The sequence below is a fragment of the Onychomys torridus genome, chromosome 4 (genome assembly GCF_903995425.1).
Source record: "Onychomys torridus chromosome 4, mOncTor1.1, whole genome shotgun sequence".
Lineage (NCBI taxonomy): Eukaryota > Metazoa > Chordata > Mammalia > Rodentia > Cricetidae > Onychomys > Onychomys torridus.
The window spans coordinates 61,287,242-61,314,227 of record NC_050446.1 but is presented as its reverse complement, the minus strand read 5'-3'; the positions used below and the strand labels follow the sequence as shown (position 1 = coordinate 61,314,227).

Here is a 26,986-nt window from a genome sequence, read left to right as displayed (position 1 = left end):
TTCCCAGGCAATCTGGGCGGTGGTGGTGAACACCTTTAATCCCAGCACTCGGGAGGCAGAGCCAGGAGGATCTCTGTGAGTTCGAGGCCAGCCTGGGCTACCAAGTGAGTTCCAGGAAAGGCACAAAGCTACACAGACAAACCCTGTCTCGAAATGAAATTTAAAAAAAAAAAAAAAACAACAACAAACCCAGGCAAACCTGGTGAGACAGAGGGATGGAAAAGACAGACACACACCAGCCAGACTTCCATTTCCCTTTTTACTTCCTCTAAGACCTGTAAGAAACAGCACCAGGGAGGGAACCTGCCCTCCAGCCCCTACACCCAATCATGGATACAGCCAGCACCTCAGCCCCTCCTGCAGGAAAGGCCGCCATATGCATGTGCATAGGATGTATGTGTGCACCCTTAGCAGCTGTGATCTTAGGAGAGTCTGTTCACTGATCCCATGAGTCTTCAGAGCCAGTGCCACAGAGGCTCCTGGGGCAAGTGTGAAGAAAGGGCAGCCCCACATTCTGGTTTCCTCCAGTTCAATACCACTGGAATAGGCACTGTCTTCAGTTAATGGACAGCTTGCTTTAGAGAATATTTTTAAGGGATGTTTTTTGTTTTGGAGGTTTTTGTTTTGTTTCCCTTTTTGCAAGTCTCTACAAAAATAGAACTCTTAGTATTTATAACTCCACGGCCCCTTGGCTCCATGCACACGGTGCGGGTAGAAGCCACTGAGGCATTCATTCCCTTTGCTTTATCAAGCCGTGGTTGTCTGTCCTCCAAGTCCCTTAGCCTCAGGAGTCTACGTAGCCACCTTGGAATCATTGAGCACCTTCTGTGGGTCTGGAAAACTGGTGGCATACTCTCGCTGGAGATGGGACCGGTAGTAGAAGAGGTAGGAAGGTAGCAGAAATCCCAGGAAGGAGAGAATCAGGAGGCCCAGGTTCACCTTCAGAGCACGGAAAGAGAAACAAAGAAAGTCAAGTTAAGACTAGCAGGATGCACCCTCTTCAGGGACTCCCAACATGGAGGCCAGGGCAGCATCTGTACTCCAGGTCCAGGACCAGGAGAAGAACTATGGACAGACCCAGGAGGTGTGGTGAATCTTTCACCAGCATCTCAGATGGTCAGCAACCCGGCAAAGGGCCTGAGGTGAGAACACTCAAGTCTGGGAAGTGACTTGAGGGCTCCACGACATAACACTCTCTGGAGTGGCGACATCTATGCCCTGGAAGCCTGGCTCATGCCAGCCAGTAGGATCCCCCTGGAGTGTCAAGAAGAGGTTCTTTGGCGTGGTCAAAAGAACCAGTTGCATATCTAGCCAGCTCGGAGCGCAGATGACTTGCCACGCCCAGGACTGTGCGCTTCACAAGCTCCCTCGGATCACATCCTACTCTATGACTCATGTGTGACTTTGGGCAAAGAATCTCATTTGAGTCCCTCCTTCACAGGTATACTGTGGCAAGACTAAGTGAAAAAGAAGACGAAGAAAGAAAGAAAAAAAAGCCAGCATGCTTGGCACAGCAACTTCTCAGCAAGCTGGGGGAAGGGTAACTTGTCACAGTTCTCTCAGGAGGAGGGTCCACGGCTGAGTGCCCCACAAGCAGAAATCACTGTCAGGGAGGTGGATGGTGGTTCTGCGAGGAAAGGCCTTAAGGACAACAGCGGTACTCACACAGGAGAAGGCACCCTGCCACTGAACCTGTTTCAAGAGTACTGAGAGAGGATGACCGCATCAAGTGATTCTAGTGAATGGAACTAGAGGTACCTGCATGCAGCCCAGGACTATGGCCAGGCCAGTACACAACTTATCTGGAACCCTATTAAAACAAATCCTGGGACAGGGGAGATAGATCAGAGGAAAAAGCTCTTTCAGCACATGAATGAGGACCAGAGTTCAGATCTCCAAAATCCATATAAACGTCACGTGGGAGTGGTGGTCAACCTGTAATTCTAGCTCCCTGGAGAAAACTGGTTAACTAGACTGTCCATACTGTTAAGCTCCGAGCTCAACTAAGAGACCCTGCCTCAGTGAATAAGGTGCAAAGCAATCAAGGAATACTCCCAATGTCAGTCTTGGGCTTCCACATATGTACATACACACACTCAAGCATGAGTACACTCATACACACTTACCCCACACATGATAAAGCTTTTAAAAATAAAATAGAATAAAAGCAAACCCTTGGAACCAGATCAAGAGAGTGACTGATATGAGGCTGGGAGACGTGTGTTTTTAAATCTCCGGGAAGGGTTCTGATGAGCAGACAGCCTGACAAACCCACATTAGGGAATCTCCAAGGCACCTCCTGGCTGAGATGCAAAAAGAGGTGCCAGCATGTACCAGCCCTTTCCCCTTGCCCAGTACTGGGAAGTGGTCCCTGGGCCCCGAGTTGAACCCGCTCTCACCCAGAAGGGGTCTCCACGCAGAGGTCCCACCATGGCCATGAAGAGCAGCTGCTGCAGGAGAGCAAACACGGCACTGATGAGGGACTGGAGGCCTGTCAATGTCCCAAAATGATTGGATGGAAACCTATCCAAAGGGACATCCAAGAGTCAGAGGCAGGACCCCCTCCAGCCCAGCAACCTCTCTGGGTCCACTTCCTCCACTACCAGCAGGGATAGGACGAGCCTCACTGGGCTATTTGTGTTGTTCTTTCCATAATGTTTACTGAGCTTCTCCTCTGTGCAGACACTGTTCTGGGTGCTGGAGAAAAGCAGTGAACTCAACAGATATCTTGAGCATGTTAATGCTAAGAGCTAAGGAGAAGAGCTAAATAGAGAGGTGGGAACCTGCAGGAGAGCCGGGGCTTGCAGAGGCAGATGAGGTGGCCTGAGGCAGCCATACCAAAAAGACAGACAGGTATGCCCCCCGAGACAGTGAGAAGGTAAAACTGTAAACCTTGCAGGGATCTGGAGGAAGCATGATCCAGTGCAAAGGCCCTCGGGAAAGAACATACTTAGGGTATGTTGTTTACAGGTCGGCTCTTGAGGCTGAAGCAGAGTGAAAGGGGGATTGGGGAAGGAAAAGGGCCAAGATGTCCCAGGCCCAGGTCTTTAGGAACTTTGGCCCTATTCTGGAGCAAGGGGAGATGAGAAATCACATGCGATGTGAAGAGTTATCATGTCCTAACTAGGGAGCCAGCCCATGTTAAAAGGAGAGTGGGTGGTGGTGGTATACACCTTTAATCGAAGCACTCAGGAGGCAGAGGCAGGAGGATCTCTGAGTTCAAGGCCAGTCTGGTCTACAGAGTGAGTTTCAGGACAACCAGGGCTACATAGAGAAACCCTGCTTTAAAACACAAAAACAAACAAATGGAGAGTGGGGGAGGCACCAGCTAGAGGTGATGCAGATTGGCAGTGATCCATGCTGGCCATGACCGTGGCTTGGAGGGGGACTGAGACAGTCAGGGTTGGGAAACCAGATGTGGGCACTTGAAAAGTGGAGCCCAGAGGACTGCAGATACATACCCCGGATATGGGTGTTCAGAGAAAAGCCGTCAAAGGCGACTGGAGGGCATTGGCTGGGACAGTGCAGGAGAGGAGCTGCCCTCTGCCGAGACCACTAGCAGGCGGTGTAGCCAAACACCCACCCAGAACCTTCTAGGGAAGGGGCACTGTGATGTGACCCATGCAGAAGGCTTTCAACAGTGCTTTGCAGTTGGAATGAGGAGAGAAGGGAACCAGGGATGTTCACTGGGACAGTATAAGAAATCTCTACAAGACAGGCATGGGGAGGGAGGCCTCAACCCAGGCCCAGGGCCAAAAAGTTCATCAGACCAGGCTTTCCCATTTCCTTTGAGAAAGACATGACTTCGGCGTCTCTATGAAGAGGGAGTGGGCTCTCTGTAATCACTAGCTCCTGCCATAACCTATGCACGGCTTCCATGATCACTTCCCCCTCTGACAGTCACTACTGAAGGGAGGCTGGGAGAATGGCTGCTTTAGAGGACGTTGGGCCCCTTTCAGCTCTAGCTAAAAATCCCTAACTTCTCAGGCAAAGCTCCAGAAAGCAACATGGTCCATGTGACTCACACTGCAGCGTAGAGACCTCCACAGGCCGAGTGGAAGAAACCACGAACCATGGTGTGCAGGACAAAGGCCACCAACTGAAACCCAAGAGAGAGAGAAGCGGGTCAGAAAGATCAAGACAGAGAGAAGAGGGACATGGATCTTGCCAGGCCGTTTCCACAGTTCTACCCTGACCCAACCCCCACCAACATAATCTACTAGGCACACCTCCCAGAAACAGACCTGGAACAGAGGCATGCTTCTGTGGTATACAGACACCAGGAGAGCTTTCCCATGGTGGGGGAGGAGTCTAGGAATGGAGAGGAGCGGAGGAAAGTAGGTACCTGCAGGTGGAGGTTGCTGACGAGGCAGGTGATGCCAAAACCCACCAGCAGAATGTTGGTCAGGGTGAAGGCATTGATGGCATTGGTGAGCTTTTGGATCTTTCGGTAGCGTGGTCTGGTGAACTTGGTGGTAGTTCCATCCCTGGAAAGAACAAGCCATCACTGGCTGCTGCCTGGAACCCCTGGAAGCTCCTTGGTACCAGCCTGGTCTCAACCCCTGCTGGTGCGCCTACAGAGTCAGGAAAGCCACAAAGGCAGAACCATTTCTCTGTCTAGAGAGATGGCTTAGCCTGGGAGGTGCTTGCCTTGCAAACACAACAATCTGAGTTCTAACCCCTAAAAAAAAAATCTAAGTGTGGCTAAGCATCATAGCACACGCTTTAATCCTGGCACTCAGGAGGCAGAGGCAGGCGGAGCTCTGAATTCAAGGCCAGTCTGGATTACATAATGAGTGCTAGACCGCGTCTAAAAAATAAATCTGTGGCACACGCCTTTAATCCCAGCACTTGGGAGGCAGAGCCAGGCATATCTTTGTGAGTTCAAGGTCAGCCTGGTCTACAGAGTGAGATCCAGGAAAGGCACAAAGCTACACAGAGAAACCCTGTCTCGGAAAAACAAAACAAAAACAAAAAAATAAATCTGCAGGGCTGGAGAGATGGCTCAGAGGTTAAGAGCACTGACTGCTCTTCCAGAGGTCCAGAGTTCAATTCCCAGCAACCACCTGGTGGCTCACAACCATCTGTAATGAGATCTGGTGCCCTCTTCTGGCATGCAGTCATACATGCTGTATATATAATAAATAATAAATTTAAAAAAAAAATCTGGGTGTAGTGGTATACACCTATAAACTCAATGCTGGGGAGGTGGAGACAGGTGGGTCCCTGGATCTCACCTACCAGCCAGTCTAGCCAACTGGGCAAGCTCCAAGAGGTCAGTGAGAGAACCTTTCTCAAAAACAAAACCTGCCGGACAATGGTGGTGCACACCTTTGATCCCAGCACTCGGGAGGCAGAGGCAGGCAGATCTCTGTGAGTTTGAGGCCAGCCTGGTCTCCAAAGCGAGTTCCAGAAAAGGCGCAAAGCTACACAGAGAAACCCTGTCTCAAAAAACCAAAAAAAAAAAAAAAAAAACAAAAACCACAAAACCCAGCATGGACAGAACCTGAGGAACAACAGCCAAGGTTGTCCTCTGTCCTCCACAAACGCATGCATGCTCATGCATGTACATACACACTCACCTACAAAAAAAAAAAAAAAAAAAGAAAAAAAGAAGTCATTTCTCTGTAAGTGTGGTTTGAGCATCAACTTGAGGGGGCACTTAAATGCAAATCTACAGAATGAAGAATGTCTAGAAGCCCGGGAACTGGCAGGGAAAATGTCCCAAGCATGTCCCATACACACTGAAGTCAGGAGATCAGAGATAAAGAAGGAAGGTGGAGAAGGGATTCCTCACACCCACTGTCCCACTGTCCTGAACAAAAGCAGGTGGCACTCTGGGCACAGCTCGGCATGACGACCGCCCAGAAATCTCCCTGTTTTGGGCACGACCAAGAGCTCGGGAGCCAGCTCAGGAAAGAGGACAGTAGGCTGGGATGAGCGCAGGCTGCTCATCTATCTAGGATGGGCTCTGTGAATGGGCCTTCACACATGGAGAGCAGAAGGTAATGAGAGAAGGCTGGAGCCCAGGAAAAAAACGGAAGCCACTGGGCCCAACCTTAGACACCTTTTCTTCTAGTCCCTCTCTCCCACATTCTCAGGACAAAAAAAAAAGGAGTCCTGAGTTCTAGATCCAATTTCAGTCTCCTGCCAGCCAGAGGCCCATGATAACTCCGGGCCTTCCTCTACTCCACCAGGCTCACTCTGTGACCACAGACTATGTATGACACAGTGATGGCGGTTACTACTAAGACTGTGAAAGACACAACAGCTCCTATCTTTACCTCTCCCGTCTCCCAGAATGCTTCCTGTCAGGAAGCCATCTGCCACATCCAAAGTAGCCCTCATAGAGGCCACACGGGCAGGCCCTGAACTCCACGCTCAGTTACACAAGCCAAGCTGGAAGCAGCTCTCCCCCAAGCGGTACTTGAGATGGCACAGCTATGGTAGGAGGATGGAAGGCAACCTGATGCGAAGCCCCAGGTCAGACCCATGCAGCGAAGGTGCTCCCAGGCTCCCTCCCCTCAGCAGCTGTGTGGAATAGTCAACATTTGCTGTCTGCAGACAAGGCAACGCATCTCACAGCAAGAGACAGCTAAGACGCCAGTTCCCCCTTTTCCTAGCCTTTGTCTTAAAACAGGGTCTCACTCTGCAGCCAAAGTAGGCGAAGTATGATGGTGTAGCCCAGGCTGGCCTCAAACTCATAGCAACCTCCCACCTCAGCCTCAGCAGGCCTAAGTCTCCAAGCTCAGACAAGCTTAGGAGTATATGCTTTACGACACTGGCTGAGGAGCCTGCTGTGTGGTTATTTACTGGTACAACCCAGGTCTCGGCTTCTTCATCTGTCAAGGCCATCATGAACTCACCTCACAGAGATGCTCTGGGACTCAAATGATGCAAAGGGCCCAGCGTATATATAGCCAGCCCTCAACTATAGGTATTCTTATGCCATGCCTCCTCTAGCCTGTTTCCCTATCTGTAAAACAGGGAAGTGCTTTCTCAGGACTCTTAGGAGAGCGAAGTGAGATGCTAGATACACAAACATGGAGGAAATGAAAACTCTCGTCTCGTCTGTGGGTCACCTGGTATCTCCAAAGGAAGCACTGTCACTCAGAGCGCGCTCGGATGGGTCATCCACACAGTCTTTGATGCGCCAGTCCATGATGTAGCCGATGAGGGGGCAGGTGAGGAGACACAGTAGCTGCATGACTCCAAAGATGGAGGAGTAGAACTCCACTGGGTGAGAACAGAATTGGGGTCAGGGCGCCAGCAGCTCAGTGGACACGGCCACCCACCCCCAGCAGAGGAAGACAGTGCTCAAAACCTCCTCCCTCTGACCCAGTGAGGATGAGTCCCGCCCAAAGAATGGAACAGGCCAGAGTAAGTACGGGCCAGGGCCCTGCCTGGATCTCCCTACCTGTGTCTTGAACCTTTTGTCTCTGTTCATTGTTCTCTGTGGGTAGAGAGGAGACATGGTGAAGGGCGCAGGGCCAGACGACCCTCCGGTCCCATCCTTCACCCCTACGCACACCGCCCCCCACAGGGTTTCCAAAGAGACTTACCGTGTTCCCGGCCACCAGTCACAAGGAACTCCAGCATCTTGTTCATAGCAGCCATGTAGAACATGACCCGCAGCTGGGTCATGCCCATGGTGACGAGGCTCCACAGGAAAATGGGGGAGCAGAGACTCTTCCGAAAGGGGACAGACTCTGGGGAGACAGTGAGTGGGAGGTCAGGCCCCTAGACCTTCTGTCTCACAGCTTCTATGGGTCTAGTGGTGCTAAGATGGTAACTGTGTGGCTCCAGAGAGGAATATGTCTTTTCAGAGATAAGAGGTTCAGGAGCACTATCCTCCAAGCGCCTGGCAAGCTCTGTAACAGCCTCCACGGCACATTGTCAGGTGACCTCTAGAGGCTTCCTGTGTTCCTGTGTTAGCAGCATCTAAGAAGCACTTGCTCTGAGCCACATACACGACAAGCTTTATTCTACCAACTCTAACTTTGCAGCAGCCCCCTCCCCTTTTTGAGACTGGCTTTCCCACATTTTACAGGTGAGGAAACGGCTGCTCAGGCAGACAAATGACTTGCCTGAGCTCACAGGGCTCAAATGGCAGGGGGACCCACCTCAGGCTCCTACTTTTAACCATCCTCCTGTGAGGATGACCAGTGGGGATAATCTTATGACTGGACCCATTTTGCACCATATGAAAGAACATGTTTAGCCCATCGAGTCTTCTGGTCCTCGTAACTAACCTTCCCTGTTGGGTGATGGTTTAAAAGATGAGGAAGGCGAGGGTGAGGACCAATGATAATGTCACCCAAGTAAAGCAGGATTTGAACTCGCACCTTCCCACTCCAAAGCCGGTGCTCCAATCAAGTAACTGAGTCCCGGAGGGAGCTAAATTATGTTTGGAAGTGAACTTCAGGCTCGTGCGTAGCTCCACCTATGGCCAGCAGGGGGCGTAAGTGGGCCAGACATTGGAAGGCACAGCCTGCAAGCTCTCTGACCCGGCTGTGCCAGATGCAACAGGCTGGGAGATTGATGACAGGTGGGTGGGGAGCAAAGAATCAGCAGCCTCACAGGTCAGGAGACTCGCCCTGTGCTGGAAGCTCCTCCTACCCTCATCGGGAGGATGCAGCAGGGTACCCCTGAATCTGAGTTTCCCAGATCTCATTCAGCTTTGATTTCTGCATCCACAACATCCAGAGGGTGTTGTGAAGAGCAAGGAAGGATGAGAATGTACCCTACCTGCGCCCCCCACCCCAGGCTAGGAACCAGACACTCACTCTCCTGATGTTTTTCTGAAGTACCAGAGACATCCTGGGATGAAATAAAGGAATCAGCCCCCTCCTCCAGGCTGGGAGCCTTCTGACTCAGCCGCTGGCCCACGATGGTTACATGGGTGTAGAAGCGGTCACCTGTGACCTTATGGTCCAAGGCTAACCCAATGAGTTTGATCTTCTTCCTGCCAACAGTCAGACCAGAGCATGTGAGAACTAGTTGTGCAGAGCTGAACTTCAACCTCTAGGCACCATCCCAGCCTGTCCAAGGATGCTGAGCATCCCTTTATCTAGCTCCGACATCCCTGGGAATAAGCTTCCTATTGCTGCCCCCATGGCTCTGGCTCAGAACCTGGCTTAGGCACCCGCTTACACAGATACTCAGTAAATGAAGGGCAGATGAGGGTTTTTCTCTCGGTCTACTTTCATGGAGGAGGTGGCATAACTTCAGACACTGGCTCCGCCAGGTCCCATCCAAACTTCGCCTCACCTCTTTTCAATGCTAGGACCTTTAGCAAGTCCGTTTGTCGTTAATGGAGTTAATATCAGCATCTGCATCGTACACACATGCAGCTACTTGGGGGTAAGTCCAGTGTGTGGCAGACAGGAGGTACTCAATAAACGTCACCGATGTGACTACGACCTCATGTGTTAGGTTTTGCTGCACCACCTCCTGCTGTTGATTAACTGAAAAGGGGCTGGAAAAGGCTGGCGTTCGGGTTGCCTCCCACCAAAAGCAGCGTGCTAAACTGGCAGCTTGGCAGCTTCTTGTTTGGTCCACGTGACATTTAACGCCATTTCAAGGGTGGTGGTAAGGTCTCCTACTCTGGCCTTCTCCTTCAAAGCCTGAGAGAATATTACCCTTAATAATAAAGCATGTGTTGACTACCAACTGTGTGCCAGTGCTACTGTTTAAATAAAATAAGATGGAGCTGGAAAGATGGCTCAGTGGTTAAGGGCACTGACTGCTCTCCCAAAAGGACCTGGGTTCAAATCCCAGCACCCACATGGCAGCTAACAACTGTCTGTAACTCAAAGATCTGATCTGCAGGCAAAACACCAATGTACATAAAATAAAAGTAAATAAAAATAAAACAAAACAACAACAACAACAACAACAACAAAAAAACCGTGAGCAGGAGGTTCAGGTGTAAAAGCAGAGCTGGGGAAGTCTGAGGCCCTTTGCAAAACTGAATTCCAAATCCAGGTCTAAAGCCAAAGCTGATTCTGTCAATGACACCACCACAGCCCTGGCCTCAACCCTCTACTGCAGGGGGCAGGGGGCAGGGGAAGGAATCTGCTTCATACTCCAACCTCCTCTCCCAGCCTCTCACGTGTAATCCACTTCCTCGGGGGCAGGGAAGGCTTCTGCAGGCCAGTTGAGAGCACAGTTCAGAAAGATAAGACAGGCCAGGCCAGACCAAGTGAACATGATGATCATGAAGGATACTCCAGCATCGTAGATCAGCTGTCGGGGAAGGATAGGACATGGAGGAAGCCAGTTTGCTCAGACCCCACAAGGGCAGAACCCTTGGAGGACTGGGGCCTCCAAGGTCTCTTCCATCTCAATCCATATACCCAGTTTGCAGGTGGAGAAACCAAAGCCAGAAAGCCTGCCACTCCATCCCTTCGCCCAAGTTCCCCTAGAGGAGTGTGGAGTCATGTCTCACAAAGTACTGAAGGTGCCTGCCACTCTCAACATGCCTAGAAAATCTCACCACTACTTTGGAAAGGAATGCCAGCGTTTGCCCATGACTCCTTAAAAATGCTCATTTTTACACACACAAAAAAATGTTTCATATCGTATGCACAGGGAAATTAATGCTCTGGGCTCAGCCTTCCCCTTGACAGCACATTTCCTCATGGAGAGGCAACCCCAACCTGAGAAGCCTTATCTCACAGCTCCCAAAAGCACACAGGTGCACCTGCTGCAGGGAGGTGGGGTAAGCCGGAAAGTTTCTAATCCCAAAACAAATAGGTTCCCAATTGACTGGGATCTAGTACAAAGACGACAGCCCCTCTGATAAGAGAACTGTCTCCAATTGTCCTCTCCGGCAGCCTCCTACTGAGAGCTCCCGTCACTGTGTAGGAGAAACTTCTGCTCTTGCAGGAACTTGGGCCTTGGGCTCCTCCTTCTGAGGGCAAGACAAAGCTTCAACAGACAGCACCCCTTAAGCATATAGAGGTGACATAGGACTCCTCAAGCTTACCCACTCCAAACTCCTTTAGAGAAGGTAGGCAAAAATGCCCACAAAACTGACAGAATAACTTCTCAAGGTCCACTCTGAAGAATGAGGGCAGGATCCAAAGGCAAGAGTGCTTGGACGACTTGACAGAGGAGAAAGCAGAGTCCTCCAGCAGGCCCCAAGCTTAAAGCTCAGGCCACCAGCTCCCAGGCCCATCAGGCTGGCCTGACCAGGATCGACTCTGGCATCGACTTGCTTTGTGACCTTAGATCAAGTTCCTCAGCCTCTCTGGCAGGGAGATACAGCCCAAATATCTGGCCTTCTGGACTTAAAAACACCACTCACCCTGCCCCAGGGACACCAACTCTGGTGTCAAGGCAAAAAGACAGCTCAGGGGACTAGGGAAATGGTTCAGTGGGTAAAGTTTGGACCTCCATCACACACATAAAGGAAGAGTGGGGCAGCACACATCTGCAACCTGGTGTGGGCTGTAGTGTGGAGACACAGACCCCAGAGGGCTTACTGGCCTGCTAGTCTAGCTGAAACTGTTCCTCTTTGTTCAGTGAGAAAATGAGACAGAGAGCAAGAGAAGACCCCACGTCAACTTCTGGCTGCCTGACACATGCACAAGCAGGGGTGAGTCCAACTGTAACTAACACATGCATGCGCATGCACACACACACACAGTGTAAAAAGAAAAAAGACAACCCAGCCTACTGAAGGTTCCATACCTTGATCCCAGGGAATGTGATGGCAGAAGATGCATAGGAACCAATCATGAGCGCCATGAAAGTGGAGCGCAAGTTCCCAAACATGTTGGGCAGCTGAGGGGAAAAAAGCAACTCTTATGAGCTAGTGATATGCTGATTTCACCCCGGGCTTTCCTGTCTCAGAAACCCATAGGAACGCTTGGAGGCTCCAGCCTGGCACTTCCAGAAGTGAACTCCAGGAATGGCGGCCCCAGGAGACCCACAGAAACGTCCCCAGGGAAAACCCACACAGCAAGTGCGTTCATTCCGACCCCCTCTAACATACTTCCAATATACCTGGGCACTTAAATGGGTTCCAGAAATATCCCTAGGGAGAAATTTTAACTTTGCCTCATCCCAGGATTGCCCCAGGGATTTTGTTCACGGAACCCCTCTACTCAGTGACACCTGTGGATAACCCCCGGGACACGTGTTAAGAAACCCTGATCCGGGGGCAGGAGAGCTCACAGAGGTTCAAATCCCAGCACCCACACATTGCTCACAACTGTCTCTAACTCTAGTTCCGGGGGATCTGAGAGCCTCTTCTGGCCTCTGCAGGGCACCAGGTACGCAGGTATGCAGACGAAAAATATATGGAACATAAATATATTTTTAAAATCTGAGAAAGAAACACTGGTGTAGTCCAACATGGAGAGATCAGAAAGGTAAGGATGAAGTTCTGATAACCAAAGCAGGCCCAAAATGCCCACCAGCAATGAATTAATTGATGGTCATGTGTTCTGTTCACTAACAGTGTACCTGGCCCTCATTGAAAGGGCAGGAGAAATCCTCCTTCCAATGCTTTGTGTACCTCCTCCCTTAATCCCACTGCCTTCCAGGGTTAGGAGATAACACAGCTGGACAGGACCTTAGATGTCATACAGAGGCCACAAGAACAGAGAGGTTCAGGAAAAAGGACCTCAAATAGCAAGAGGAGTAAAGTATTTAAACAGAGAAGGGAGTTGTCATTGACCCCAAGGGAACACAGTTAGGTAAGGCCAAGCCGACTCCCATTAGAACAGAGGTTTCACTAGAGTCCTGTGTCTGCCATGCACCCTGCCAATGATACCAGGGAAGGACGCCAGGACTTAGGTCCCTGTCCTTCCAGGGTCGAAGAGGCTCTGTCTCAGCCCAGCACTGCCAGGAGCTAACCACAGGCTCACCCAGGAGGTAGCATATTGGCCCTAGTTAGCGCCCACTGGCGGTCTGAAATAGCAAAGGTCAGGGGCAGGGCTAACAAGTGGTGGGGCGGGGCGGGGCAGGCGCCAGGCCACACCATTGGCTGGAGAAGAGGCGATGACCACAGAGGAGCGCAGACTGGCTGGCCCTTCACTCCCCTCCACTACCCAGGGCAGGGTCCAGGTCAAGCCTCCTACTCCAGTCCCAGAAGAGATTTTGAAGGCCTGAGCCAATTTGCACAGCGGGAAGAGATTGCCGCACAGAGGGGTGGATCGGAAGGGATCAGCTTCCTTGAAAGTTGTGAAATGTCCCCAGCTGCAGTTAAATTAGGCAGCTGCTGGGATGAGAAAATCGGCCAAAACATCCAATTTGGCCGCATCAGAGATAAACAACCAGAAACGGCCCAACAGGAACTTTCCTTTCCCACCCCCACCCTGCTAAACTTTTAACCCGTATACCCACAGACGTCCACAGACCTATACAGTAAAGCAAACTTACACAGATACGTAAGAGGTTGAGTCACACGGAAAGGTTAGCTTTGTGGGTCAAAAATAGTTAACTATTGATAAATTCACAAGGACACAACCTCACAAATGCATTTTCCACTCAAGTCCTTACACACACACACACACATACACCACTATGATGTGGTAAAAGGTCCACGTGGCTAAGCTGCTCCTTCACTCTCACGGCCACTTTAGCCAGATGAGTTTCCTTCCCAGGAGTTATGACTGCTGACATGATTTATTAGTTTGCTTGCTTACTGGGTTTTCTGTTCCACCCCTCCCTAGTCCCCATATGGAAGCTTCTGGAAGATGAGGACATAGTCCTGTTTGTACTGTGGGCTTTGTGCAGGAACAGAGCTCAACTGACATTCACAGGCTCAGTACACACACAGTCTCACCCTCGCACTCACGCACGCACGCACGCACGCACGCACGCACGCACGGCTCCATGCCTACCGTTAGCTCCCACCTGCACAGTTTCACTTGACCTGGGCTACTCATCACTCTCCTGCTCAGTTCTAGTTATTTCTATGTAAGTGTATGAGTGCATCTGTGTGTGCCGTGCATGCGGTCCGCTCAGAGGCCAGAAGAGGGTGTCAGTTTCTCTGGTGCTCGAGTTATAGGTATTTGTGAGCCGCAGGACTTGGGGGGCTGGTGACCAAACTCCAGTCCTCTGGAAGAACAGCAAATGTTCTTAACTGCTGAGCCATCTCTCCAGCCCTCCTCACTCACTCCTAACCCCACCCGCTCCCAGGTGTCTGGATGGCTGCCGGGACATGTCCATCATACTCACGGTAAGTGAGGTAAACGTTAGGCAGATGCCAGCAAACCCATTCAAAGACAGTGCCAGGAATATCAACGGAGACAGAACTGGGAAGAGAGAGAAGGACAGATGAGGGCGTTTGTGGAGCCACCGGAGTCTACAAGCAGGAGCTGGGGTCAAAGGTCACCTTCATCCCGCCCATTCTAAAAAAAGGCACATGAGGGCAGATGGCTCACCTTCAGTGTCCCAGGACGCCAAGGCCATGAGAGTGCATGATGCAGCGAAGCAGGCGCTGTAAGGACATAGATTTGTTAGTCTCCCATCCCCCTGCATCGTCTTCCCAGCCCTGCATCCCCCCCCCCCCCCCCCCCCTCCCACCCCCTCACCCTCCCCCACACACACATACAATCTAGCCACCTCACCTGCCCACCAAGCGCAGAGGGCGGGGCCCAAAGCGATCCATGAGAATCCCCAGAGGCAGTGTGGTAGCGCTCAGCAGGAAGGAGCCAATGGTGAAGCCCAGATTGAGCATCTCGTCCTGCTGGTCACAGCTTGGCCACTGGTGCTTTTTATCTTGGGTGGTGTTGGTCCTGTTCTCAGCTGAGGAGGGGAAGGGAAGGGCTCAGTGCGTGCAACAGAAACAGGATGACAGCCTGACCCCGGGGGTGGGGGGATGGGGGGGGTCCTGCCTTCCGATTCAGGCCCCTGAACCAACCAGGTGTCCCCGAAGGTAATGTAGAGTCCCACACCCAGTGTGGGGTGGAGAAAGAGCTCATCAGTGATAGCAATTAGCATCTGGCCCTGAAGGACTCACATACATTCTCAATCTGAGGCTTCAACTAGCTGAGCTGGGAAAGTGGACGTCAAAGGATGGACCATGCTGTAATAGTCACTGGAGAGCACCATGGGGGAACAACCCAAATCAAGAGGCAAAATCAGTGGCTGCTTCCTTAATGCATGCAACAAACAGGAATGCACTTAACAGATAGAGGAAGCCTTCCCGATAAATGACATTCTGATAAAAACAGCTAGTACTGTTTAGCATTTAACTATGTTCCAGGCACTGCTCTACACAGACCCTGTAAGTCACAAGCCCCCAAGAGTCCATTAACAAAACATCCCACCCCACACGTAATGACACCAAAGTGTTGCCTTCCAGGGCCCGTCAGCTGTGAACTTAGGAGTTGGGACAAGCAAAGGGTCAGTCAAGGGGACAGAGGGTGACTTTACTTAACTCTGTACACTGAGCCATGAGGTGGCTGCCTCCAAATTGTTTCTGGGTAGTGCTGCCAGGGGAAAACAGAGTACTACCTAAGGGACATCCCAAACAGCGTCTCCATTCCCACTGCCCACCTGATAAACTCTGGAGCCTTGGCCAGGGAAACTCCCTCAACCGGTGCCTCGGGCCCCTTGTCTGTTAACAAGGGCAGAGAATGAGCAGTGAGAGAGTTCTGCACAGTGCCTGGCCCAGGGGAAAGGACTGGGCACACTCAAGAGCTCTTGAAATAGCCGACAGTGGGGTTGAGCACAGACCCACAGGATCGTACCCTAAGACTGGAAGACCAAAGGCTCATGACAGGGAACAAATGGATGCTGATTTAAAGAGGGAGGTGTGCTATGGGACCTCAGCTGGACATGGTGGTATGCAACCATGAATGTTAATTCCAGCCCTCAGGAGGCTGACACAGGAGGATTGCCTTGAAGGCAGCCCGATCTACATAGTAAGTTCAAGGCCAGCCTAAGCTATGTGTGAGACTCTGGAGAGAGAGAAAGAGAGAGAGAGAGAGAGAGAGAGAGAGAGAGAGAATCATTAACTAAAAACACAAAAGTAGTACGTTCTGTGAAGAGAACAGAGGGATACAGTTGTGTCTGGTGCTGGGAAAGAGGGTGGCCATTGACCCTGACTTCAAGTACCCTCCTACTGCCAAAGGACCTACAGGTAGCACAAGGTAATGAGATCTGTGTGTTAACATAAAAAGAACATAAAGATCGGTCAGATCATAAGAGCAGGTTATCAGAAAAGGAACTGCCTTGGGCGGTACCAGCTACCTTGGGATGTTAGGGAAAGGGCTAAGGTACCTGGAGGAAGGGCTCAGCGGGCTAGACTACTCAGCCTTGGAGGTTCACGCTAACCACCTTACTTAGCTACCTTTATGATCACCATCCATTTCTCCACTGGGTTTGTCCACGTGGGTTTATCCTACATCTGATTACTGGACATTTGCTGTGTGCCAGCACTGTGTTGGAACAGCAAGTAAAGAAAGAAGAAACAGAGAGACAAGTCAGACCAAAGAAAGGTCACAAACAGGAGACCACCACGGATCCCCTCTCTACCCATGTTTTGCTAGGCTGCTAGTAAACTGGGTTGAGAGTTGCATTAAATAAAAATCCAGATTTCTAGTTCATTGGAAATTTGGGACCTCAGCTGGACCTGGTGGTATGCAACCATAGTCCCAGCTACTCAGGAGATGGAGGCAAGATTGCTTGAGGCCAGGATTTCTGGGCCAACCTGGGCAACATAGTAAAAAGAGAGGGAGAAAGAGAAAGAGAAGAGGAAGGGAGAGACAGTCAGAAAGTTCTAGCTGTTGCTGCTGAAGGTAGCCTCCTCTTTTGCCAGGGCTGGCCTTCTTGAACAGACTTATTTATGTCTATCTCACAGCTCCCAGATGCTGGCTATCTTATACCTGCTCTGCTGGTTTCATTTATTATCATCCTTCTGCCCTTATATGGCAGTTGAATTGGTAGCCCCTGAGTTAGACACTGTCCTTGCCCTTAAGTCTTTCATAATCAAATGACAAGTTTCCTCTCAAATAATTCCACTAGCTTGCAGAAAACACCTACTTTGAGCCAGGTTGTTCCAAGCCAAATTTCACTTAACCTTTATAACAACCCTAAAAAGTTAATACGGTGGTCTCCATTACAGATGATGAGGTGCCAAGAAACAAAAGCATTCGGCTACCCAGCAGCCTACAGTGGCCTCCAATTCAAACTCAAAAGAATTTCCAGAGCCGGCACAGATTCACCACACCACCCATCCTAGCTGTCCCACAGGCCAGCTTGGAAACTCTCCCAAGTATATTTTAAAGTCAGCGAATATGTGTACTCTGCTCCAGGGTCTAGCCCATCCGACTGCTAATGGCCACTCAAGGCCCACTAATATATAAGTTCTTCTGTTTTAATCAATCGACTTCTTGTGAATTCAATATGAGCTAGCTCTTGAAGCCTGATCACTCTGAGGGCCTGGTTAAAGAACTTGCATCTAGAGAGACACAACCAAGCCCTAGGCCAAGCTCCAGAAGTCCAGTCGAAGAGAGGAAAGAGGGATTCTATGAGCAAAGGGCATCAAGACCATGATGGGAAAACTTACAGAGACAACCGAACCAAGCCAATGGGAACTCATGAACTTGAGACCAACAGTAGTGGAGCCTGCATGGGACTGGACTGGGCCCTCTGCATGGGCGAGACAGTTGTGTGGTTTGGTTTGTTTGAGGGGCCCCTGGCAGTGGGAATAGGATCTATCCCTGGTGCATGAGCTGGCTTTTTGGAACCCATTGCCTATGTGGGATACCTTGCACAGCCTTGATGCAACGGGAGGGAATTGGACCTGCCTTAGATGAATGTGCTGGACTTTGCTGACTCCCCATGGGAGCCTATACCTTTTCAGAGCAAGGGGTAGGGGTAAGGGTGGGGGGAAAGGCTGAGGGGGAGCTGGAGGAGGGATGAAGGGGGAATCTGTGGTTGGTATGTGGAATGAATAAAAAAAAAATTTTAATAAAAAAAAGAGTTTGCATCCAGGAGAGTCACAGCAGAATAAGTTTTTGGCATCCAACTGTCCCACTTTCATAGCTGGATGCTACATGGGACGGGGAAGAGAATGCACTCGGTAAGTGAGCGAGGCTGCTGGGTTGACAATCAAGGGAAAACAAGGTGACCACCACTGTATCCCAGCCCTTGTTTGCTCCTTATGAGCTGGATGACCTAGGCACATTACAGTTGGCTGTGCACATGACATGGGCATTCAAAGTGGGGTTAGGTAATACATGAAACACCTTCCGAGGTTTCAGTTATTAGTTATTTGTGCATTAGAAACATGTATGAATGTGTGTATTTCTTAGGGATATATGTATAAATATGTATGTGTGTGTATATACAACATCGAACACAAGGCTACATCACACTTTAAATAACAGTAACTATGGCACACAGAAACGATAAAATTCCAAGGGTGGCTTGTAAATAAACAACCTTGTCTGGGAACCCCTGGGAAATGGGGTCATGGTTAACCTTGAACCTCTAGTCAGAGCCTGGCCTCGATAGCTGTGCTGCTGAAAGTCTCTGAGGCCTGTCCCACCTTTGAAATGGGGACAGGGACCTGAAAGACCTGGATCTGAGGACGGTCTGAGTCCTATACATGCAGAGCAAATTTAAAATGATTCAGTTTTCCTTTTCTCCTAATCCATGTTCACTTCCTCATGGTATTTTCCTGCTGGTGACACAGTCATACCACCAAAATACCTCAGGACTAAGTTCTAGCTGGTATCATCTTGTCTAGGGCAGAAGGGAACGTGATGTTGGAGCCAAGTCCTGCACTCCGTCAGCGATAAGAAGTTTAAAGACAGGTCTGATGCTAAATAGACTAAAAAGAGTGTTTCCCTCAGTGTGAGACTCTACCCAGCTAACCCTGCAACCTGAGAAAGGAAAGGGCTTGAGGGATTCAATGCCTAAAAAGCATGAAGGAGTGAAGTTTATGCAAATATAATTTAAGGAGGGGGCCAGGTTCCAGCCCCAGCAAGCAGCAGAACGTGGCTGCCTCAAGCCCATGGTTCAAGAAGGATAGTGGTAAAGGGATTATGGAATCTTTCTCCTTGCTTAAGGAAAGCCACTGTGGCAGAAAGAGTCCCTCCATGGAGGCCCAAGAGAGACCATTTTGTGAAGCTGTGAAAGTGAAGCTTGGTTGCACCAGAGACCCCAAGATGTTGAAGATGCCAGAGCCATGGGATGTCTGCCAAGGAGAGCTGCTAACAGGGAGTGGAACCAGCCCAAGAGAGAAGTGTGATACAGTCAGCAAAGTCAGAAGAAGACGGCAATCTGAAGAGCCTCTTGATAACTGAAACCCAGCAGGGTTTCAGTCTTGCTTTGGACCAGGATTTCCTCACTATGCCCTTTCCTCCTTTTTTGGTAATACATATTCTGTGCCATTGTATGTTGAAGTGTGTAATCTTTTTTATTTTACAGGGATTACAGTTAAGAGATTGCCTTGAGTCTCAGAAGAGACTTTTTTTTTCAGTGTTGAGACTGTTATAGACTATGGGGACTTTTGAAGTTGAATTAAATGTATTTTGTGTTATGATGTGGCTCTAAGCCAAGGGGACTGGGGGGTGGAATGTGGTGAATGAGATTTGATGTTTGGTTCCCAGTTGGTGGAACTGCTTCGGAAGAATTAGGAAGTGGGTCACTTGGGGTGGGCTTTGAGGTTTCAAAAGCCCATGCCAGACCCAGTCTGTCTTTCTCTGCCTCCTGCTTGTAGATCAGATGTGAGATCTCAGCTACTGCTCCAGTGCCATGCCTGCGTGCCTGCGTGCCTGCCTGCCTGCCTGCTGCCATGCTCTCCACCATGATGGCCATGGAGTTACCCTCTTAAACTATTAGCAATTCCCCAATGAAATGCTTCCTTTTAGAAGTTGCCTTGGTTACGGTGTCTCTTCACAACAGTAGAACACTGACTAAGACGCTGGACTCATCCAGAGCAATCCTCAGCTATTGATGGTTGAGAGACAGAGGCTATTCCCATGAGGCTTTGTAATGAAGTTCTATGTCAGAACAGAAGTGAATCCTCACTCTGTGCCCTCTTCACACACCTCCAGGGATTAAGGACGGAGCCCACAGCTTCACACTTGTTAGGGAAACACTGTGACCCGCAGCAGCCCTTGTCCTCCTCCTTACTAGCGGGGTGACCTTAGGTGCACTGCTTAGCATCTCCCAGTTGCAGGTTTCTCCCCCGCAAAATGGGGATATAATAATACTTACGTCACAGATGAGATCTAAATGAGATCTAAAGACCTAACAAACAGTAATATTTAGTGACTGTTAGCATTTTCGTTTTGTTATTCTGTTAGTGTGTTACGATGTCTCTCTGTATGATGTGAATATGTGTTGCTCCCATCGGCTAATAAACAAAGCTCTTTTGACCTATGGCAAGGCAGTTTAGAGGCAGGCGGGAAATCCAAGCGGAGACATAGAGAGAAGAAAGGAGAGTAAAGAGAGACACCTAGCCACCACCCAAGGAGCAACAAGATGCCAGTAACACCGCAGCAATGTGGCAATACATAGATTAATAGAAATGGGTTAAGAAGCTGCCATAGGCCATACAGTTTATAAATAATATTAAGCCTCTGAGTGATTATTTTATAAATGGCTTCAGGACCACAGGGCTGGGCAAGACCGGAGAAACTTACCACTACAGAACTGAGATGGTCCTGACTAAATTTCAAGTGACAGTCCCCATTAGCTCCCACCCCAGAGTATATATCAGGAAGGAAAGGTCCCCAAAATAGACAGTGTGACCAAGGATCCCTAAAGCCTGTACTAATGTCAACCTCAGTTACGAGCTTCTCGTTTGCTGAGTTCTTCAACTGTTTGTTAAAGAGCGTCATTTGAGACTCATATTGTTCTGTGGCAAGAAAAATAACAATTATCCAGATAGAGAGCATTACAGAAAATCACAACCAATCAAATGCAGAGAACAAGTAACCATGTGGTGCCTGGCCCCCAACGCGTACACCCACCACACTACTCCCACGTCTAAGGTTCAAGGATCATAATGGAGGAGGGGACAGAGGACAGCCAGAGGAAGAGGAGGTCTGCTGTGAGACTGCATCTCCTAGAGATGCCACGGAGGACTCGTGATGAATGAGGTTCCAGGAAAAAGAAAGGCGTGCTTCCCGATCAGACAGAGCAGGAAGCACCATCCCACCCACCAGCCTGTAGAGGCCATTAGAAAGGGGGACGCAGAGAGACGCTGTGCACTGCTTTCTAAAAGTGCACAAATACGTGCTGAGGGAAAAGGACAAGAGTTCACTTAGTTCACCACTAGTGATCACAAACAACCAAACTCAACCACACACCCACTTCCAAGCAACTCAAAACATCAGGTCGGCACCTCATAAGATCAAGGACCTCAATGTAAGAGCCCAAACCACAAAAACCAAGAAAATACAGGTGCAAATTTTTGTGACCTTAAATTCAGGCAATGGTTTCTTAAACATAATGGGGTAGCAGAATAAAAATTTGGCAAATAGTATTTTTATCAACATCCAAAAAGGATACACAGGGAAAAAAAGAAAAAAACCCAAAGTTTAAAGGAAGGAAGGAAGGAAGGGAGGGAGGGAGGGAGGGAGGGAGGGAGGGAGGGAGGGAGGAAGGAAGGAAGGAAGGAAGGAAGGAAGGAAGGAAAGAAAACTATATGAAGGACTTGGAGCTAGGGTGTAAAGAAGTCTTCCACTGCAATAGCAAAAAGACATGTAGACTGTATATATGTATGAAGGAAGGAAGGAAGGAAAGAAAACTATATGAAGGACTTGGAGCTAGGGTGTAAAGAAGTCTTCCACTGCAATAGCAAAAAGACATGTAAGGCCCAGGGTCCAATCTCCAACTAAATAAACGAGCAAATAACACAACTTAGAAATGGAATAAGCAGCTGAATAGTTGTTATTCCAGAGACCATGCCAAGAAAAACACACGAAAAACATTCAACCTCAGTAGCCATTAGGGAAATGCAAATTAAAAAGACAGTCGACAACCATAGCTGAGGGTGTGGAGAAACTGGAACCCCTCATACACTGCTGGTGAAAAAGAAGTTAGACTGTGGTGGTCATTTTGAAAAACATTAACGTTACCTTCATAACCCAGCAAGTCCACGCCAAAATAAATACATAGACACAGGAGTATTATCATTAACAACCCAAAAGGTGGAAATAACCCAGATGCCTATCAACTAACAAGGAAAATGTAGTCAGTACACATAATGGAGAGTTAGTCAGCTATACAAAATAAGGCTTATATGTGGAACAAAGGACAGGCCCAGAAAGCATTACGCAAAGTGAAAGAAACCAGTCACAAAGACAAGATTCCATTTATAGGAAATGTTCCAAATAGGTATAGCTGGTATCTGTCAGTGCCAATCTATGACAGAAAGCAGACAAGTGGTGCCTGGAGAGAGAACAGGGAAGCTGGTGCTGCTAATGGGTATGGAGTCAATAAAGTAAACGCTCTAAAATTTGTGGGGATGACTATGCAATTCCAAATACACTAGGACCTATTATAGTGTGTGTTTTGCTTTGGTTTTTCGAGATAGGGTTTCTCTTTGTAGCTCTGGCTGTCCTAGAACTCACTATATAAACCAGGCTGGCCTCCAACTCATAGAGATCTGCCTGCCTCTGCCTCCTGAGTGCTGGGATTAAAGGCATATACCACTACCATCTGGCTTATATTGTATGTTTTAAATGAGGAGTTTATATATAATCACAGGTCCTTAAAAGTTTTGAGGATGGTAGAAACGTAAATACTGGCTGTTGTGATGAATACTGGAATGTATAAATTTGTCAAACACCACCAAAATGTACAAGGTAAATTAATTTTCAGTAAAGATGACTTAGTGAAACCCTACTACCTCCAGGTGCAGAAGGCAGGAAGAAGCCACTGGATGGGCTATAGCTGACATCAAGGCCATTAGGCAACAAAAGAAAGATTCTCTCTAGTCTCCAGGGAAAACCCAGAGGGACTGGAGAATTATGTGGATGGGTGTCTCTAAGGTCTCTCACAAGGTCCTCTCAGCCATCCTGGAATGCCTGTCATTCCATCTCAGACCTCTACCTCCAGGGACCTCCCCTGACTTCCTAGGCCTGATGCTAACTCCACCATCTGCAGTCCAAGGCCTCTGGAAGTGGGGCCAAGCACATGGGCAGGGTGCCACATTTGGGTGCAACCCATTGCTTCCTTAGAGATAACCTTGGCAGGGGTGGGGCAGCCTCTACGGTATAGCTGGTGCTGCAAATAAGACTAGATATCAAAACCCCCCATCTCCACCCTCAAGAAAATAGTTTTCTGTCCTTCCACACTCACAGTTTCAGCTAAGAGGAAATGGGCTGAGCTGAGGAACCAGAAGCCAGAAGGATGTTTACATTTTGAAGTGTTCTGGAGTCTCACACCATCCCATGGACAGACATCGTCCCTAGGTAACGGGTGCTCAATTTGTAAGAAACTCACTGGTCAAATGAGGTGGAAGCTGGGATTCAGATCCCTCCTGGCCTTCCTCCCATGCTTGCTCCGCAACATGGAGGTGGGAAAAGGAACAGAGGGAGACACACCAAACAGCACCTCACATAGGTCTTTCGCTGAGTGCAGTACTCTCTTTTCCAGAAAAGAAAAATATCCACCAAGTCCCAGCCACCAAATGAAGAGCTCTGTCCACCCCTATTCCCCACCCATCCCACTCCACCCCACCACCACCCACGACAGAAGCAAACAGATAGGCTTTGACTGTAGTCACTGTTCTCAAAGAGTTTAGGATTCCCACTCCACAAGACCAAGTTACACTGACTTGAAAAAACAGAAACCCTCCACCAATATTCATTCTAGAGGAAATAGGGCTGTTAACTTTATACAAATGGGTGATTTATAAAACTAGGGACACCAAGGTCCTGAAAAGGCCAAGAAAGCAGATCCTTCATATTCAGGTTTTGTGGCTCTGCTTGATCTTACAAGAACTGCCTTGTGTGTTGGTGATGTAGCTCAATGCTTGCTAGCATGCAAAAGACCTGGGTGTAACTCTTATCCAGGTAGGTACGGCACTTCTAAGGGTCTACATACTAGTCTAGACTGGAGGTTGTCAAAGGCAGGTTGTCAATAGGGACTTGAATGCCTAGCAGGACATCGGCATTCAGTGACCATTGACTAAGAGAATCCTACGGGAGGGCACTTGAAGTTCGAAGAGGTCAAGAAGTGAGGCTGTCCAATTCCCATTTATCCAGTGTTCCAGTCTTGGGCAGCCCTGCTTTGTCTCCACCTGACCACCTGTCCTTGTTTTCCAACTTCCTACCTCCTCCTTCTACCGTCCCTGGAGGTCCTCACCCCCCAACCCCCAGCCTTTCTTGGATATACCTGTGCACAGACTGGAATAGAAGCCTTCCTTCTTGAGCATGATCAGCAGGGAGCCCCAGCCCAGGAGCACCGCGGAGAAGAAGAGGTTCTCCAGCACAGCGGTGCAAGCCATCCACCAGCGCCTGCTGTACGCCTGCTTCAGCGTGGGGGCCATGGTGGCCGAGACTCTGCAGAGAAACAGAGCGCTCAGAGAAGAAGGGCTTCCTAGCGGCCCTTGAGAAGGGTACTCCATGATGGTGGCTCCGGAGACCCCTGGAGCCCACCCGTGATGGAGCCCTCATGGAGGTCCCATAGAGCCCGGTGCTGCGGAGCTGGCTCCGCGCGCTCTGGCCGTGCCAGGGGTGAGCGCGCCACTGGCCCGCAGGCCACTATCAGGAACTAGAAAGGTCGGGTGTCTGCGCGAAGCAACTTCCTGGCGCGCTGCCGGGCTTGTCTACCCCGGCCAGGGCGCACAGAGCCCGCTCCTGGAGCCAAACCCCAAGTTCCCAAAGTCAGCAAGGGGCGGACCGTGCTCTGTAGCCACCGCCGACCGACGGCTAGGCAGCCTCTGGCGCCAGATCGGACTCTCCGAAGCGGGCAGGAGGCGGAAAGGGAAGTCTGGGGCTAGCCCGAGACCCTCTATTCTTGTTACGCCTTTCATCCTACTCCTCCTCTCCAGAGTCCGGGTAGAAAAACTCCTCCCTCTCGCCACAGCCGGCGCTCGTGTCCCTCCTGTCTCCTGGGCCAACCCCAAAGCTGCCACGTGGAGGGAGACCCTGGGCGGGCCCCGTGGCGCCCCCACGGACCCCTCACTCCCGCAGCGCGCCCCAGAACCCGCCAGCCCCCCAGTCCCGGGGAGAGGGCTGGGGCTCCGGCAGGAAGTCCTGTGCCTGTAGACTTTATAAGGACAGTGGCGGAGGATGGGGTGGTTGGCGGGCGGGTGTGTTTACCAGAGGCAACGGAGAAACCGGAGCTCGCCCGGGCCGCGGTCGCCACCGCCAATAAGGGAGGGGGAGACCCAGGCAAGCGGAGAGGGGACAGGCTGGGAAGAGCAAGCTGGAAAGACGAAGGGGAAGGAGACACTAGCCCCTTCTCCAGGGGGTGGCCCAGCCCCTCATCTGTAAAACAGGGCGTTCGGTTCAGCGACCCCCGAGGTCCCTTCTCACATGGACAACTGTGGCTCTAAACAGAATGGACTAGAAGAATGGAGGGGTCGGAGAGAGGGGACAAGGTGCCCAGTCTCAGGTAACGGACGCTTCGAAGTGCCCTGCAAGTGTGGCTGGGTGACTTTGAGCGGCGCCAGCTGCTCACCTGTCCCCAGCAAACTTGCCTCCCGCAGCCGTTGACACTCGGGGTAACACAGAGCCTCCGCGGCGCTTCCACACTCCGGATCGCCGGAGACCCAGGATCCCAATCCCAAAACGCATCCACGCGGGGGTCTTCCGGGCGTGCCAGACCCAGCGGGCCTCGGAGCCCGCTTGTCTCACCTCGTCTGCGCCCTCGAAGGAAACCGTAGACCCGGGAACCGTCCGAGCGCCACAGAGCCGGGAAGCCGGGAAGCCGGGGCATGGACTACGCGATCCGCCGAGTTGATAGTTGTATTTACTGGCGTCCAGAGCAGCGCCCCAAGGTGGGGGCGGGGGTTCCCTTCCCTTCCCCTCCCCTTAGGTCGAGTTTCACTCACACGTGACTAGCCTGTTGGTCCCCAGATACTCTTCTTACCCTGTACGCCCCGGGCGCCTAAATTTCCGCCCTCGACCCCCACCTTCTCTGTTGACCTCCTGAACTAACGTTTGACAGTGTTCTCTGCATCTTTGTTCAAAACAACCAAAGACTTGGCTGGCGTTAGACTGGATGCTGGAAAGGCTTGGATGGGGTTTTGAACTGTGAAATCAAAAAGGAGTGTTTTCTTCTGAGAGTGAGAACTCTTTAGGAGTTTATATGCTCCAATTGCGAGTGTGCATTTTAAAAACTGACTAACCTGGGTTACTTTGGGCATCTTAATCTCTCAGAGCTTCAGTAGAATTTGCCTGCCTGTCAAGAGGAGATGGAATAAAGGATGCAATGGTAGTGCTGGGTACACTTGACATGGTGAGCATAGTAAATATTAATTGTTGTGGCTGTTGTCATTATTTCACAAGACTCTGTGATCAGGCTCTTCAGGTCGATAAATGATGGATTTTAGTCGATCATTCTTCACACCTGGCCTCAAGTTCCTCCTCTGAACAGTATAAAGTAGGGAAGGTATTCAGTACTTATTTGGACAATGGTGCAGATTAAGGAAATAATTATGCTGAAGGAAAACACAGATATGGGTTAATTCGGTGCATTAAGAGTAGAAAAAGAGTAGTTAGGTGATGGTGACACACACTTTTAATCCCTGGATTTGGAAGGCAGAAGCAGGCGAGTCTCTGAGTTCCAAGCCAGCCTGGTCTACAGAGGCAGTGTCAGGGCAGCCAGGGCTACACAGATCAACCCTGTCTCCAGGGGGGAAAAAAAGTCAAAGTGTGGGGGCTGGGGGTGTGACTCAGTTGGTAAGGTGCTTGCTTAGTACATTTGATCCTGGAGGGTCCATCCAAGGCACAGCACAACCAGCTAGCTGCGCCTCGGTAGCAAAGGAGAGGTAGAGGCGAAGGAATCAGAAGTTCAAGGTCATCTTCCAACTGCAAGCTAGAGGTCAGCCTGA

General features: G+C 50.2%; 1 protein-coding gene across 1 annotated transcript; it reads right to left on the bottom strand.

Moving 5' to 3' along the window:
• Positions 1 to 274: 274 nt before the first annotated feature.
• Positions 275 to 25,727, bottom strand: Slc43a1 (solute carrier family 43 member 1). Its single transcript, XM_036185907.1, has 15 exons — positions 25,612 to 25,727; positions 24,322 to 24,488; positions 14,586 to 14,763; positions 14,400 to 14,455; positions 14,194 to 14,270; positions 11,698 to 11,790; positions 10,115 to 10,248; positions 8,787 to 8,965; positions 7,563 to 7,709; positions 7,418 to 7,453; positions 7,083 to 7,236; positions 4,346 to 4,487; positions 4,026 to 4,099; positions 2,400 to 2,523; positions 275 to 939 (listed from the first exon to the last, which is right to left on the bottom strand). Exons 1-15 carry the CDS (start codon positions 25,725 to 25,727, stop codon positions 793 to 795), a joined length of 1,824 nt encoding a protein of 607 aa, XP_036041800.1. The 3' UTR covers positions 275 to 792.
• Positions 25,728 to 26,986: the final 1,259 nt, after the last annotated feature.